At 49.0% G+C, this 15,454-nt stretch overlaps 3 protein-coding genes across 3 annotated transcripts; all 3 read left to right on the forward strand.

Moving 5' to 3' along the window:
* Positions 1–930: 930 nt before the first annotated feature.
* On the forward strand, positions 931–5,809 carry HOO65_050658 (sulfite reductase beta subunit; the record flags this gene model as incomplete). Its single annotated transcript, XM_071003078.1, has 3 exons — positions 931–970; positions 1,320–1,459; positions 1,559–5,809. 3 exons carry the CDS (start codon positions 931–933, stop codon positions 5,807–5,809), a joined length of 4,431 nt encoding a protein of 1,476 aa, XP_070858717.1.
* A 1,267-nt stretch (positions 5,810–7,076) lies between these two features.
* Positions 7,077–8,782, forward strand: HOO65_050659 (Aspartate aminotransferase; the record flags this gene model as incomplete). The annotated part of the gene is made up of 2 exons (XM_071003309.1): positions 7,077–7,454; positions 7,706–8,782. 2 exons carry the CDS (start codon positions 7,077–7,079, stop codon positions 8,780–8,782), a joined length of 1,455 nt encoding a protein of 484 aa, XP_070858718.1.
* A 2,334-nt stretch (positions 8,783–11,116) lies between these two features.
* HOO65_050660 (glycosyltransferase family 2 protein) lies at positions 11,117–15,089 on the forward strand (the record flags this gene model as incomplete). The annotated part of the gene is made up of 3 exons (XM_071003105.1): positions 11,117–11,307; positions 11,461–13,826; positions 13,885–15,089. The coding sequence occupies 3 exons, from the start codon at positions 11,117–11,119 to the stop codon at positions 15,087–15,089; spliced, it is 3,762 nt and encodes a 1,253-aa protein (XP_070858719.1).
* Positions 15,090–15,454: the final 365 nt, after the last annotated feature.

A 15,454-nucleotide genomic window follows, 5' to 3' on the forward strand; every position in this document is an offset into this window, starting at 1 on the left:
TCCAGCACTAAATGAAGGGGTTGTGTTGCGGGAGAAGAGAATAGAGCAAAAAACCAAAGTAAGGCAAGACAAACAGAGGAGGAACTCGATGCCGAATTAAGCGCAAGGACGCTGGGAGGATTCGGTGGCAACAAGGGCCGAGGGGAGGGCCGGAATCGGTGCAAGTAGAGAACGTAGTAGCTCGTTTACAAAACCGAAAGGGAAGAAAGTCGAATGGACGAGGGCTGATTGGCTGAAGAACTTGTGAAGCACCGTCCCCGTCCATGTTCGTCTATTTTTCATCAGCTCTAATGCTTGCTTATAGTAGTATTTAGATGTCGCAAAGAAATGCATGTCACTGCCTTCTATATTGATGGCTTGCTCCTAGTAACATGTATGAGTGTACATCTATCTGTACATGCATCCGTATCGATAACAGCCCGCTCCTGGCATTTTGTTCCTGGGTGTTGCGTTGTATTGTTGGCGGTGGTGCAATATGCCCTGGGAGAACGCTAAGTGATCACGCAATCGCGAAAGCTTGGAAATCGCCGTGTGTGATTTGTGATTTGGTGGGGATGTGTGCTATTGTGTGTTGGCTTATTGCGTGGAACCGGGCCTAATAAAACGAACCAGAGAGACAGCGGCAAAATAAAAAGAGGAAAAGAGAACAACCAGCCTATCCTGTCATTTGCATATTAGTTGTGTACGCTTGAAATTTTTCTTCGCCGGTCTTGAATTAGCGTGGCTGTTGAAGTGACAAGTGTGGACGCTCTTCCCCTCCCTACAGCGCCAGCTCCTTGTTGCTAGAGGCAAAGACGCTTACTCTTCTTCTTCTTCCTCATTTTTCCCCTTCTCTTCTATATCATCGTGGGCTTTTCCTTTTCCTTTTCACTCTCCTTCTCTTTCTCCCACTATCATCAACCTAACCTGCCATTGTCCAGTGAAGCAACCATGTCGAGCACACTGGCTATTGGCTCTCCAAGCGAGGCCGGTAAGTTTATTTTCCATATTGATTTGATCTTGTTTGCCGTCGTTTTCGATTTACAATATATTCGACGCTGCCAGTGCGGGCTTAGAGCATATGGCCTAGTGATGTGATGGCGATAGTTGTGGCGTTGAACCTCCCTGGATGGGCTCTGTCCAATCATCTCATCCGTATTTGCATGACCCGGGATCATCCAATTTCAGCATCAAGCAATTGCCAAAACTGATCAAGTCTAAGCTGTGCGCGCGTGAAGTCTTGAAAAATCTTGCTGCTCTTTTTTCGCTCTTGCAAAATCTGGCATGGTTGTTTTACTTTTTTCATAGTAGAGTTTACTGACTTTGCTTTTGCTACTTAGTTGCTCGCATCGCTTATCTCTCTAGTGATGTCATCATCTCGGTTCAGCCCTCGCTCGACTCTGAGTCTGAGTTCTCACCCTGGTTAAAGGCACATGTAACACAGCAGACAAAAAGCTTGGTAGCTTCCAAGACTCCCGAGGTTCGTATCACTAGTTACCAACGCGTATATTTGTTGTAACATGCGCTGAAGTTAGAGCTTTGGTTTTAGTCTCTAACCCTCCGTTTCTTAATATTGCAGGTCATCCCCGTCCGCTTCAATGCCGATCCTCTTCTCTCCGTTTTCACGCCTATCCGTTCCGGGCGTCTCACTACGATCACTACCTCTTCCAACATCCTGATCCCTTCTATCGGTCACCTCTATAAGCTGGCCAGCTATCCTGTAGTGATCCATGTTTCCTTAGGGCCCTCTGAAAACCCCGACTATTCCGCTATAACCTCTATCCGCAATGTTGGGTGGACTTTCCTTCAGTCTGAAACGGTACAAGAGGCCCAGGACATGGCCTTGACGGCCCACGCACTGGCCATCCGCTCCGGAAAAGGTGTTATCCACTTTTTCCCTAGCTCCATTTTTGCATCCAGTGAATCTCCCGTGATCCCCGAAACGCCCACTGTTGTTGAGGCGCTTCTCGACTCCGAGGCCATCCTCAAATTTCAGGCCACTACTTATAACCACACATCGATTTATTCCGACGAAAAGACTTCTGTTGCTCCCACTCCCTCCGAGGCCGAGGTCGAGCAAAAGTCCACTGTTGCCACCTCAGAGGATATCTTTGCATTTGCCACAGATATTTGGTATAGGCTCTCAGAAGCCACTGGCCGCCAGTACCGTGCTTTCGAGTATTTCGGCTCTGCCACAGCTACAAACTGCGTATTTGTATTCGGTGCCAACAGTCATGACTTTGTTGAGACTGTCGCTAATGCTGAGTCAGGCGAGACTTTTGCGAACACTGGTATCCTCACTGCCCGCCTGTACCGCCCTTGGCTGGGCTTTAAGCTCGTTGAGTCTATTCCTAAGTCAGTGAAGAAAATCGCAGTGCTTGAGCAAGTTCGCCGTAAGACAACAAGATGGGGCCCCGTTCTTTTGGATGTTCTTACTTCTGTCAAGAGTGGTCCGGGTGGTGTTGAAGCCATCGTAGGCCATCAGCTTGGCCATTTGACACCTGCCACTGTGAGCCAAGCTCTTCGTGGTGTCGTCCAAAACCTTATTTCTGAGAAGCCTATTCAGAACTTGGAGGTTGGCGTTGAAGTAGCTTTATCTGTTGATAGCGGATACAAAATTGAAACACCCAAGGTCGAAACTGCCTACACCAAGATCCTCAACCAGCTTTTTGGCCAGCGGGCTTTTGTTGCCAATGCCCTTACCTCTGAAAACACCGGAATCTCCAAAACCATTACTGCAACTCCCGAGTTTGGGTTCGGCTCATTGCTGGCCCATAGAGAAAAGCGCAATCGTTTTATTTCCGAAGCGAAATCTGCTGCTTCCTCTAAAGAATTCGCTTCAGATAGTCCTTCTAAGGCTCTTGCAAAGTGGTCGCTATCATTGAACGGTGATAGTAATAGGACTAACATTGCTGCGGATGAAGTGATCAAATCTCTAGAATCAGATAACAGCGATTTGTCACAGAAGCTTTTGAAAAACCAGGACTTGTTCCGCAAGGAGTCTCTGTGGCTTGTTGGGTCTGATGCTTGGTCATACGATTTGGGAAATTCAGGCGTGCACCATGTTCTTGCCTCTGGCCAAAATGTCAACATGCTCATCATTGATTCGACTCCTTATTCCGAACGCTCTGCTGCCGATGCTACGCGCCGGAAAAAGGACATTGGCCTCTATGCTATGAACTTTGGAAATGTCTATGTGGCTTCAACTGCCGTTTACAGCTCCTATACTCAAGTTTTGCAGGCCATGATGGAGGCCGACAAGTTTGAAGGCCCTTCTGTTGTTTTGGCGTATCTCCCATACTATGGCGAGCACGACTCTGCCTTGACTGTCCTACAAGAGACTAAGAAGGCTGTCGACGTTGGCTACTGGCCCCTGTACCGCTGGAATCCCCAAAACGAGACCCAAGACGAGCCTAACTTTATCTTGGACTCTGAGCGTATCAAGAAGGAGCTCAAGGATTTCTTGTCTCGTGACAATCAGCTCACCCAGCTGATGAAGAAACAGCCCCAGTATGCTGCAAGCCTTGCTCAGGACTTCGGCACTGAGGTCCGCACCCAACAAAAGAGACAAGCCAAAGATGCCTACGACCAGTTGCTCGAGGGCCTCTTTGGTGCTCCTTTGACGGTTCTTTATGCCTCGGATAACGGAAACGCCACTTCCGTGGCTAAGCGCTTGGCTAGCCGTGGTAGAGCACGTGGCCTCAAGTCCCAAGTCATGACTATGGAGGACTACCCTCTTGAAGATCTCCCAGGCGAGGAAAACATAATTTTTGTCACTTCAACTGCTGGTCAGGGCGAGTTCCCCCAGAATGGCCATGCACTGTGGACCGCTCTCAAGGATAACACGGAGCTGGATTTAGCTTCAGTCAACTACTCAGTGTTTGGCCTAGGTGATAAGCATTATTGGCCTCGCAAGGAGGATCGTATTTACTACAACAAGCCAGCCAAAGATCTCGACCGCGTCCTGGCCAATCTAGGCGCCAAGCGTTTGGCTGACGTTGGTCTGGGTGATGACCAGGACCCTGATGGTTATCAGACTGGTTATCAGGAGTGGGAGCCCAAGATTTGGGCTGCTCTGGGTGTTGATAAAGTCGACGGTCTCCCTGAGGAGCCTGCCCCGATCACTAATGAGGACATCAAAATTGCTTCCAACTTCCTACGTGGCACCATTGAGGAGGGCCTAAAGGATACTACTACCGGCGCTATATCAGAGTGGGATCAGCAGCTGACTAAGTTCCACGGCACATACATGCAAGATGACCGCGATATCCGTGACGAGCGCAAGGCTCAGGGCTTGGAGCCCGCCTATTCATTCATGATTCGTTGCCGCCTAGATGGTGCTGTGGCTACACCACAGCAGTGGATTGCTATGGATGATATTGCCACACATTTGGGCAATAATACCATGAAGCTGACTACCCGCCAAACGTTCCAGTTCCACGGTATCGTCAAGGGCAAGCTTAAGCCAGCAATGCAGGCTATTAACCGTGCTATGATGACTAGTTTGGCTGCTTGCGGCGACGTCAACCGTACCATCATGTGCTCTCCCACCCTCAAGCATTCCATATACCATAGGGAAATCTATGAGTGCTCTCAGCGCATCAGCACCCGCCTGCTTCCAGCAACCCGTGCCTACCATGAAATTTGGCTGACTGGCGATGACAAGAAGGTGCAAGTTGCTGGAGAGGCGGTCCAGGACTTCGAGCCTCTGTACGGCCCAACCTACTTGCCCCGGAAATTCAAGATCACCATTGCAACCCCTCCTCATAACGACACAGATGTCTACGCACACGATATTGGCCTTGTATCTATACGGGGCGAGGATGGCCATCTGGCTGGCTTCAACTTGATGGCTGGCGGTGGCATGGGCACCACGCATAACAACAAGAAAACATACCCCCAAACCGGCCGCATGATGGGCTTTGTCTCACGTGACCAAGTTGACGCTGCTTGTGAGAAGGTGATGCTTGTCCAGCGTGACCACGGTGATCGCAAGAACCGCAAGCACGCCCGTCTCAAGTACACGATTGACGATATGGGCGTTGACGTCTTCCGAAGCAAGGTGGAAGAGCTGTGGGGCCAAAAGTTTGGGGAGCCACGGCCGTTCAAGTTTGAGAGTAATGTCGACGTTTTTGGCTGGGTCAAAGACGATGTTGGTCTTAACCATTTCACCATGTTCATCGAGAACGGCCGTGTTGAGGACACGCCCGAGTTCCAGATGAAGACTGGTCTGCGTGATATCGCCAGCAAGACTAAAGGCGAGTTCCGTCTAACGGGCAACCAGCATGTCGTCCTTAGCAACATTGCCGACGAGGACCTAGAAGAGACCAAGGCGCTACTGAAGAAGTGGAAGCTTGACAACACGCAATTCTCTGGCCTCCGCCTCAGCTCCTCTGCCTGTGTTGCCTTCCCTACGTGTGGTCTAGCTATGGCCGAATCGGAGCGTTACCTGCCTGTTCTGATTGGCAAGCTCGAGACGTATCTAGAGGAGCTCGGCCTACGCCACGACTCTATCGTCATGCGCATGACTGGCTGCCCTAATGGCTGTGCTCGGCCGTGGCTAGCTGAGGTGGCCTTTGTTGGTAAGGCGTATGACACGTACAACATGTATCTAGGTGGCGGCTACCACGGCCAGCGATTGAACAAGATGTACCGCCAGAGCATCAAGGAGGACGAGATCCTGGCCACTCTTAAGCCGCTTCTCAAGAGATATGCACTAGAGCGGGATGAGGGCGAGCGTTTTGGAGACTTTTTGATCCGAGTAGGCGTAATCAAGGCGACGACGGATGGGACCAACTTCCATGACGGCATTCCAGAAGAGGACGAGTAGATAAGAATGGGGGTAAAGATTCAGGTAGTAGTAGAAGGATGGAGGTGTATAATGCCACTAATGTGAGTAAATTTTGGTTGTGGCATATTCGAAGATTTCCGAAGACGGATTTCCTGGCGTTGTGGGCTTGGTATTCCTTTTTTTTAATGCAAAATATGATAACTAGTTAAAGAGTTTCAGATGTATAATAGACCAACCATTCGAAGTTATCTATAAGGGAGGGTAAAAAGAAGGCAAGGAAAATATCTTTATCACTACTAATGTGTTCAAGAACGGAGACAAAGTGCTCAACGCGACTGTCATGAGAGTATGTTGATGTAAGATAGGCCAAACCGAGATGCAAACATCAACCCCGCTGACTTGAATTGGGAGAAACAGATCTTGATGCAAAAAAATGCCGGTTTACATAAAGAGATACAGAACATTAAACAGTTGGGTGGGTAAACACTGATCGCAACGAGAGCGCAAGGTTACAGGCTTTCGAGTATATCCAAAATCAGCTCTTTGGAAGCCACAACCCGCTTTAAACAAGCTGCTATACTGAGGATGGTCTCTTCTCATTCCATATTTTGTCTCCAAGTTCTCGCATGCGAGCGATGAGCTGCACTGTTTAACGCCTGGCGGCAGCGATAACTGACCGTTCTTGGGTGCGCCAAACAGCCATCGCTATGTAGTGAGAATAGTAAATAATTCTGTTAATAAATAACTTGTCTGATGTAGCGAGAAACCCAAATTTCATGGTGGCAAGCCAACGGATGAATGGTCATCAGAACGATAATAGGCAGGGCCTAGAATTTATAGGCGGTCTATTATCTATGAGGGCAAACTTGGCCAAGACGCTCTATAGCTACTATGCTTCATCAATTAGTACAGGCATAACATAAATCTCAGGACCTTTCTCCGTTCCTCGGTCCAACGGATTTTAGTCAGCCATCGCCCCAAACCATCACTCCAATGCCCCAATTTGCCCAGTTTGTTTCATCAGAGGAGCCAGAGGGGGCCGGGTTGACTCCACACTTCCGGGCCAATGAGATGAAGCGCAAACAAGCATCCCTTAGACCTTTCAGCGCCTCAGTTCTTGAGCCTTTAAGGATACCATCTCCCAAGACGACGACCCGTCAACAACAAACCTACCTGCTTGTCAATATTTGGGGAGCCACTTAAATATTTGGAGTGGGACCACTAAAACAGGAGCTTATACTTGTCAAGCAAGGACTCACACCCTTGTGTCATAGAAAAACAGGACGTCGAACCATTTTACTTCAAAATGGCACAGGCACCCCGCGATTCCGCGGCAGCAGCTGCTATTTCAGTTAGCACACCTGCCTCTGCTTCAGCTGCAGCTTTTCCCTCATCTTCTCCCTCTTTTTGTACTCCGTCCGTCCCGCCCTCTGCTTCCACCGCTACTTCTGCCTCTCTTTCTTGCCCCAATTCTTTCCTTTCTGCTTCTTCCTCTACCCTTTCTACCGCTGCTCAACGCCTTGAGTCTATTTCATCCCACATGGCTTCCTCCGTCTCTTCCTCCGCCCCTGCATCTGATGCATCCATCTTCAGCGCTGAGCTGGTTCCTCAGGCGCCTGAAGATGCTCTTTTCGGTCTTATGAGATCGTACCGTGCTGACACCAATCCCAAGAAAGTCGATCTGGTAAGGATCTTTTTTGTTCCCAATATCTCAGTCACCGAATTATCACGCTGCTTTCCGCTTCGCCTTACTACGCCTCCAACATGCTAATTTTTTTTCCCTCTTTCTCCGTTGCAGGGAATCGGCGCTTACCGCGATGAAAACGCAAAGCCGTGGGTGCTTCCCGTTGTGAAAAAGGTACAGACCAAAGCCCTCTCTCTTCTTCTGTTTCCTTATTCGCTAACAAACTGAACCCCTCCTACCACCTGTCCTAGGCTGAAGCTATCCTTGCCGCCGACCCCGAGCTGAACCATGAATATGCCCCTATTCTCGGTGTTCCTGCTTTTACTAGCAAGGCTGCCGAGCTAATCATCGGCGCTTCTTCGCCTGCTCTGGCTGAGAAGAGAGTCTCATCGGTTCAGACCATCTCGGGAACCGGTGCCGTGCACATGGGAGCTCTCTTTCTGAGCAAATTTTACCGCGGAAACCGCCAGGTCTACATCTCTAACCCTACCTGGGCCAACCATACTCAGATCTTTAACAATGTCGGCCTGCCTGTGCTCCAATATCCTTACTTTGACAAGGCTACCCGCGGGCTGGACTTCGATGGGCTCATGAAGTCACTCTCTGAGGCCCCCGACCGTTCCATTGTCCTGCTTCACCCTTGTGCTCACAACCCCACCGGAGTCGACCCCTCACAGGACCAATGGAAGCAGATTTCCGAGTTGCTGAAGAAGAAAAACCACTTCCCATTCTTCGACTGCGCTTACCAGGGTTTCGCCTCCGGTGATGTTGCTCGCGATGCTTGGGCCATCTCATACTTTATCGAGCAGGGCTTTGACATGCTCATTGCGCAGAGCTTCGCCAAGAACTTCGGCCTGTACGGCGAGCGTGCCGGCTGCCTTCACGCCGTTGCCTCAGCTGCCAGTCTTGCTGCCGGTGTCAATGTGGCAACCCGTGTTGCTTCTCAGCTAGCTATTCTGCAGCGCTCCGAAATTTCCAACCCTCCCCTGTACGGTGCGCGCATCGTGGCCGTCGTGCTAAACAACGAAGCTCTGTACGAGGAATGGAAAGACAACCTGCGTACCATGTCGGGTCGTATCATCGCTATGCGCACCGCTCTGCGCAGCAAGCTGGAGGAGCTCAAGACTCCCGGAACGTGGAACCACATCACCGATCAGATTGGCATGTTCAGCTTCACAGGGCTGTCGCCGGCTCAGGTCCTGCGCATTCGAGAAGAGTCGCATATCTACATGACCAACAATGGCCGCATTAGCATGGCTGGTCTCAACACCCGCAACGTGGAGTATGTTGCACAGGCCATTGATAAAGTTGTGCGTGAGGTCAGCTAGACTGGGATAGAACGTATCTGTATCTTGTTAATTTGTACTACTGTCTGGTCTTGGTGTTACTATTTTGCTTTCGGCACATTTTGTTGCTGTTCTTCTTTTTCAAATTTGTTTATTTTTTATTGATGATTCATTTACTTGTCAACAATCCCATTCATTCTCTCATCTTTTGCATGTTCCATGTCGATGACACATTCCTATTTGCGCTTACACCTAGTTATTTCTAGTCTGTCTCTGGCCTTCTACATATATAGATCCGAGTCTCTCAGTTTGAGTCACAGGCAAAATGATCACGGCGCCCACCACCCCGTGACCATTTTTCCTCGGGATACTTCTCCTCTCCACTTTTCAATCGCCTATCTTGTAATACTATAGTTTCTTTCTTGACTACTTTTTTCTTCTAGCTCACTTATCTCTTCCTACCCCCACTCTAGAGACATCGCCGACTAGGCAAGCAAATCAATTATTATTCGTGACTCCTCTCCACTTTGATTCCTCGCGGGAAACAAAGGCCGAGTTTTGTCTCTTGCCCCGTGCCCGCTATCTATCAAGATTTTCCGTTTCTCCTATTTGGGGCTCCTTTTTTGTTGCTTGGTGACTTAATTCTGTTGGAACTCCGCCTCTGAGCCGGCGACAGCCGGGGAGGGTGGAAGGTGAGCTATCTTGTGAGGTTTGTTTTTCATCAACACCTTGTATTGTTTGCTGCCGCATACATTTACTACTCCGGAAATTTTCCGCATGACAGTCGACGCGTCTCTCACTCCACGTTCCAGCCCTTACTTTAAGTGCTTAGAGGCCTAAAATGTATATTAACCCTTGTGATATAGGAATTTATAACCCTATCATTTGACTAATTCTTTCGGCAATGCCATTGTTTACATGTCTAATCTGAATTTGACAGTGGGCTGTAGCTTTAGCGTTGTTTGCTTAATGCCGTTAAATTGCTGTTTTTTTGCGCCAGAACTTCAATTAGTTTTATAGGTAGGACTCTGATGCTTTTCGTGACTCCTTGTTGAGAATGTAAGAATATATAGACAGCAAAAAGGCAATAGGTAAGACACAAAGAGCTAGAGGACACGAGGCAAGAAAAAAGGGAACAGCTGGTAGGCGAAGACGACTTTCTGATGTGTTTCCTCGTTGTCAGCGTGGTTGCTAGGAGAGGGATCTTGACAATGGGCAATCTAATAGAGCGGGTTATAGGCTGTGCTACAGGGTCTGGGGTCTGGAGTTTGTTATTTGAGTGAACAGGGGAAAGAGAATAGTACAGATTGAGTTGAGAGGTAATAGAAAGCTAGGGCTGGTGTGTTCTGGAAACCTAGAGGTAGCACGTAATGCAGGAATCCTAATGCAAGTTAGAATTGCGCTACACTATGATGTGAGGTGTTGTTTAGGAATGCCGCTGGGTGAGGTTGTACGAGCGACTAATGAAGAAGAAATACGCGTAAGGCGTACAAGGCGGTAGCAAGAGTAGATTTAGTGGAAGAAGAAGCACAAGTAATAGGGAAAGTAGGACAAGGCAAAACAAGCTGGCGGTTGTTGTTGGAATTTGTATGTGTAAGCCCGCATAAATGCATAGGTATAAAGAAAGAAGACAAGAGATAGCCGCCTGGCCCGCGTAGTTGCATAGAGTAAAACTGGAGCGGTGTACTGGAAAAGGAAGGTGCATAAAGATGAAACAGTGCATATTCACAGTGTATAAATCGTCAAGAGCAAATGTATGATGACTAAGCACTAGTTGTCTAGACAACTAGCTGCATTGTTTACTTTTTTGTCTGGAGCTTCATCAGAACGAAGCCCATGTCTCTTTTTCATTCCTCATGGCGACCATGGCAACGAGACGAAGAGGGAAGGGGGTGTGTTTCTAGTTCCTCTTTAATCTTCTTTTTGTGTCTCTCTCAGCGCCGGCGATGGCGGCTCGGATTGATTGGGATTGGGGCCTTGGCTTTTTTAGTTGGTTGCTTCGTTTGGTCTGCCTCGTTGATGGCCCTGGGGGGAGGGTAGAGTTGATCCTAGAAGATCAAGGCCTTGCTTTTCCGCTCATTTACAAGGACGCCTGGCCCTTTCTTGCATGTATTTTCTCTTTTCCCGTCCTCTTCTTTTTCCTTCATTCATTCTCCCATTCTCGCATGTTTCTATGGTCTGATTCTTCCACCGTTTGCTTCTACCTGCCTTGAAGTTCCATTCCCATTCCTCTCGCCTTTTGGCTTCTTATTATTGTCTTACAGATCGAGCCATTGCTGTTCTTTTGTTATTGGACTTTTCAGCATTCCGGTCCTCTATCAACAAACACCCTTCTCGGTCTCAGGCACTCGCCTTCTGTAGCCTCCCGGTTTGACCATGAGTCACCGTCGTACTCCGCAGTCCCCGACGCGACCGCCCGAATACATGCTTCCTAGCTACGACCATGAAGCCGACGATTCGCCTACTCATGGTGGCAGCGCTGCCGTGCGTTTGTTGACGTCAGCCGAAGAATACGACTCCAGTCCCACACGATATCACCAGCAAGATCACCACCGCCACCATCAAGCGTATGTCACAATTAAACCACAGGTCATCACTTCTAATACCACTGCCACTTCCCCCATTCCAGAGTCTCGTTTGCCCACCACCTAGTCAGTGGTGTCCAAGGACCAAGAACAACACATACAGCTCAGACCTGAGTCTCACGGAATCCTGTCAAGGAACAGCATTCCAGCAGTACCCGATATGCCTCCCTTGGCTCATATTCGCCCTTCAGAGATGGGGCTCGAGACCGTCAAGAAGAGGCCATTGTCCAAGATGGACGATGGCTCAACTTGCTTTCCCAAATTGTCTGACCCCGAAGCTGGGTCTGCTTCTTCCTCAGTGCCCTCATCTTGTGAACTTTCTTCGCGAAAGTCACGCTCTTCAACACATCATTCGAAGCCAGTTAGACCTTGTCCTGCTCCATTATCATTGCCCCCACCCGCTGCTACACACTCTGCTGTTTTGCGACTTAAGAGACGACCCTTGGCCACTGCCCACATCATGAGTGACCAGCGTCCTACCGAGTGGCCTCCAAGGCCTAGCTGTGAGAGCTGGCCTGAAAGCGAGGTCCTGATGTTGCCAGTGATCCCACAGGGCAAATCTCCACGCCGTCAACAGAGAGAGCAACAGCAACAATTGCAGGACGAGCCAGGAAACGTCTCACAGGTTCCTGTTTCGTATACCAAGCCCCCTCCAAATCTCGTCCCACGCCCTATCAGCAGAGCTAGTGTCAACCCCCATACAGTCCCTCCTTTGACCGCCATTGTTCCGAGGCCATCTCGCTCACCAACACATTACCAAGATAGTTCGCGCCAAACACACCATACGTCCTCTTACCAGCCGTCCATCACATCAACACGGTCAGGGAGATCGTCTATTATGGACCCGCCAACTATGGCTCCGCCCGACTCTACCTATATTCCATTCCAGAGTCACGACATGGACTCAGAAATAAGCTATGCCTCTCCATCGCGCCAGTGGTCGCCATCACGGTCTTCGCACTATAACCGCCCGCCACCAAGTATGCACTATGAGCCTGTTGATTACCATGGAAGCCCGCGTGCGGGGACGCCATCGTCGCGGTATGGTGGAAGCCCACGCCGGCCGCTGCCACCACAGCCAATGTTTGATCGGTCCACAGAGAGCGATGTGTCAATATCCATTCCGCTGCATGACGATCCGCATCAACAGTATGACCCTCACCAGAATTACCACAACATTGACGAAGAAGACGAAGATGTCTTCGGCAGTGAGATCAATAGCGAAAGCCAGCCGTTTAGTCAAAATGCTCATCATGTGCGCTATGATTCGCAAGAGACTCTGAACAACTTAGAGCACCACGAATTACAACAAGACAAGACCCCGCAATATGCCGAGGCTCCTGGGGAGGGGAAGCAAAAACGACGTGGAATTGGCCCGCCACAGATGGCCAAGAAGGAAGTCATGCTGATTAACGGTGAACTGGTGCTAGAGTGCAAGATTCCTACCATCTTGGTTAGTTTTCTGCCGCGTCGCGATGAGGTGGAATTTACACATATGCGCTACACGGCGGTGACCTGTGACCCAGATGATTTTGTTGAGCGTGGATACAAGCTACGTCAAAACATTGGCCGCACAGCACGCGAGACTGAACTGTTCATCTGCGTGACTATGTACAACGAGAACGAGTTCGATTTCACGCGGACAATGCATGCTGTCATGAAGAATATTTCACACTTCTGCAGCAGAACAAAATCTCGTACATGGGGTGAGAACGGCTGGCAGAAGATTGTCGTCTGCATCGTGTCAGATGGCCGACAGAAGATTCATCCACGCACTTTGGACGTTTTAGCTGCCATGGGAGTCTACCAGCACGGCATTGCCAAAAACTTCGTGAACCAAAAGGCCGTGCAGGCCCATGTGTACGAGTATACGACGCAAGTGTCGATTGATGCAGACCTCAAGTTCAAGGGCGCCGAAAAGGGCATTGTGCCTGTGCAGATGATCTTTTGTCTAAAGGAAAAGAACCAGCGCAAGCTCAACTCCCACCGTTGGTTCTTCAATGCCTTTGGAAAGGCGCTCAACCCTAATGTCTGCATCTTGCTGGATGTTGGTACACGCCCTGGGTCTAATTCTCTATACTACCTATGGAAGGCCTTTGACACAGACTCTAACGTCGCTGGTGCCTGTGGTGAGATTACAGCTATGAAGGGTCGCTATGGCAGTAACTTGCTGAACCCGCTTGTGGCGTCACAGAACTTTGAGTACAAAATGTCCAATATTTTGGATAAGCCCCTGGAATCTGCCTTTGGGTACATTACTGTGCTGCCTGGTGCGTTATCTGCTTACCGGTACCATGCCCTGCAGAACGACGAGACGGGCCATGGACCCCTTAGCCAGTACTTTAAGGGCGAGACACTGCATGGTCAGGACGCTGATGTGTTCACAGCCAACATGTATCTGGCCGAAGACAGAATTCTCTGTTGGGAGTTGGTTGCAAAACGCGGTGAGCGTTGGGTGCTCAAGTACGTGCGCGGCTGTACGGGAGAAACTGATGTGCCTGGTAAGTTTTTCTTGATCGAACGTTTCACGAAAATGAATAACTGCTAACCCTTCTTTAGACTCTGTGCCTGAGTTTATCTCGCAGCGTCGTCGTTGGCTGAATGGTGCCTTTTTTGCGGCTGTCTATTCGCTTGTTCACTATAAGCAGATCTGGAACACCGACCACACATTAACACGGAAGATTCTGCTTCATGTGGAGTTTGTTTACCAGTTCATCCAGTTACTTTTCACTTACTTCTCGCTTGCCAACTTTTACCTGACCTTCTTCTTCATTACTGGTGGTCTAGCCGATGACAAAGTCGACCCATTTGGCCATGGTATTGGAAACATTATCTTTATCATCCTCCGCTATTTGTGTGTATTGCTGATAGCAACGCAATTCATTGTCTCGCTTGGTAATCGACCACAAGGTGCTAAGAAACTATACTTTACGAGTATGGTACTCTACAGTATCATTATGGCCTACAACAGTTTTGCCTGCATTTATATCATCGTTTACCAGTTCACTGGGCCTGATGGTGCTGATGTTTCTATTGGCAGCAACGTTTTTACCAATCTCATTGTGTCTACGGCCTCGACAGTCGGTCTGTACATTATTATGTCTCTGATCTACCTCGACCCGTGGCATTTGCTCACATCGGCTGGCCAGTACTTTATGCTTCTGCCGTCTTACATTTGTACACTTCAGATTTATGCCTTCTGCAACACCCACGATGTGACCTGGGGAACCAAGGGTGACAATATTATCAAGACTGATCTCGGTGGTGCTATAGGCAAAGGCTCTGGCTCAACTGTCGAGCTGGAGATGCCCTCAGAGCAAGTCGACATTGACTCTGGTTATGATGAGGCTCTCCGCAATCTGCGTGATCGTTTAGCAGTCGAGGAGCCACCAACGTCCGAGTCACAGCTGCAGGAAGATTACTACAAGAGTGTGCGTACGTACATGGTCATGGTGTGGATGATTGCCAATGCTATTCTGGCCATGGCAATCTCCGAGATCTACGGTATCGACAACATTGGCGATAACTTCTACCTCGGTTTCCTCATGTGGTCTGTTGCTTGTCTGGCCGTTTTCCGTGCTATCGGCTCTACCGCCTTTGCTATCATTAATGTTGTTAACATGGTGGTTGAGGGCCGTGTCCGCATGAACTTGCGTGCTTCGAGCCGTGCTGGGTCAGGCAGCAATGTCGGTTCCGCTGGCGGTTGGAAGCCAGGCCGCTGGTACGACAAAATCCTCGACCCAATTAAGAATCTGGGCAAGTAGGATGAACCCTGATTAAATATGATTTTGTTTTTTTCTTGTTAGTTGGCCGGATTTTTGTGTTGTTGTCTATGGGCAACTAAACAGTGCATATGTCTAGTGCAGTTATTATTGCTGTAGTTTCACGTTTTTAATGATTTAATAAATGGGATTTACCACCTATAGAACCACCAGTTGCTTGATTTATCGTCATGCGTAGTATTTATCTTCTACCTATCATCAGTGCAACATACAACTTGAACTTGCCTGCTGCTCAGGCTTGAACTACTGATTCTTGGCATTAGGTGGCGGACCACTTGTCAAACATACTACTACCCTATGGCTATACTTAAGCTGGTAGGGTATTTGAATGTATTGCTGGATGTACT

Source organism: Ceratocystis lukuohia, assembly GCF_044167205.1.
Source record: "Ceratocystis lukuohia strain C4212 chromosome Unknown Supercontig5_pilon, whole genome shotgun sequence".
Lineage (NCBI taxonomy): Eukaryota > Fungi > Ascomycota > Sordariomycetes > Microascales > Ceratocystidaceae > Ceratocystis > Ceratocystis lukuohia.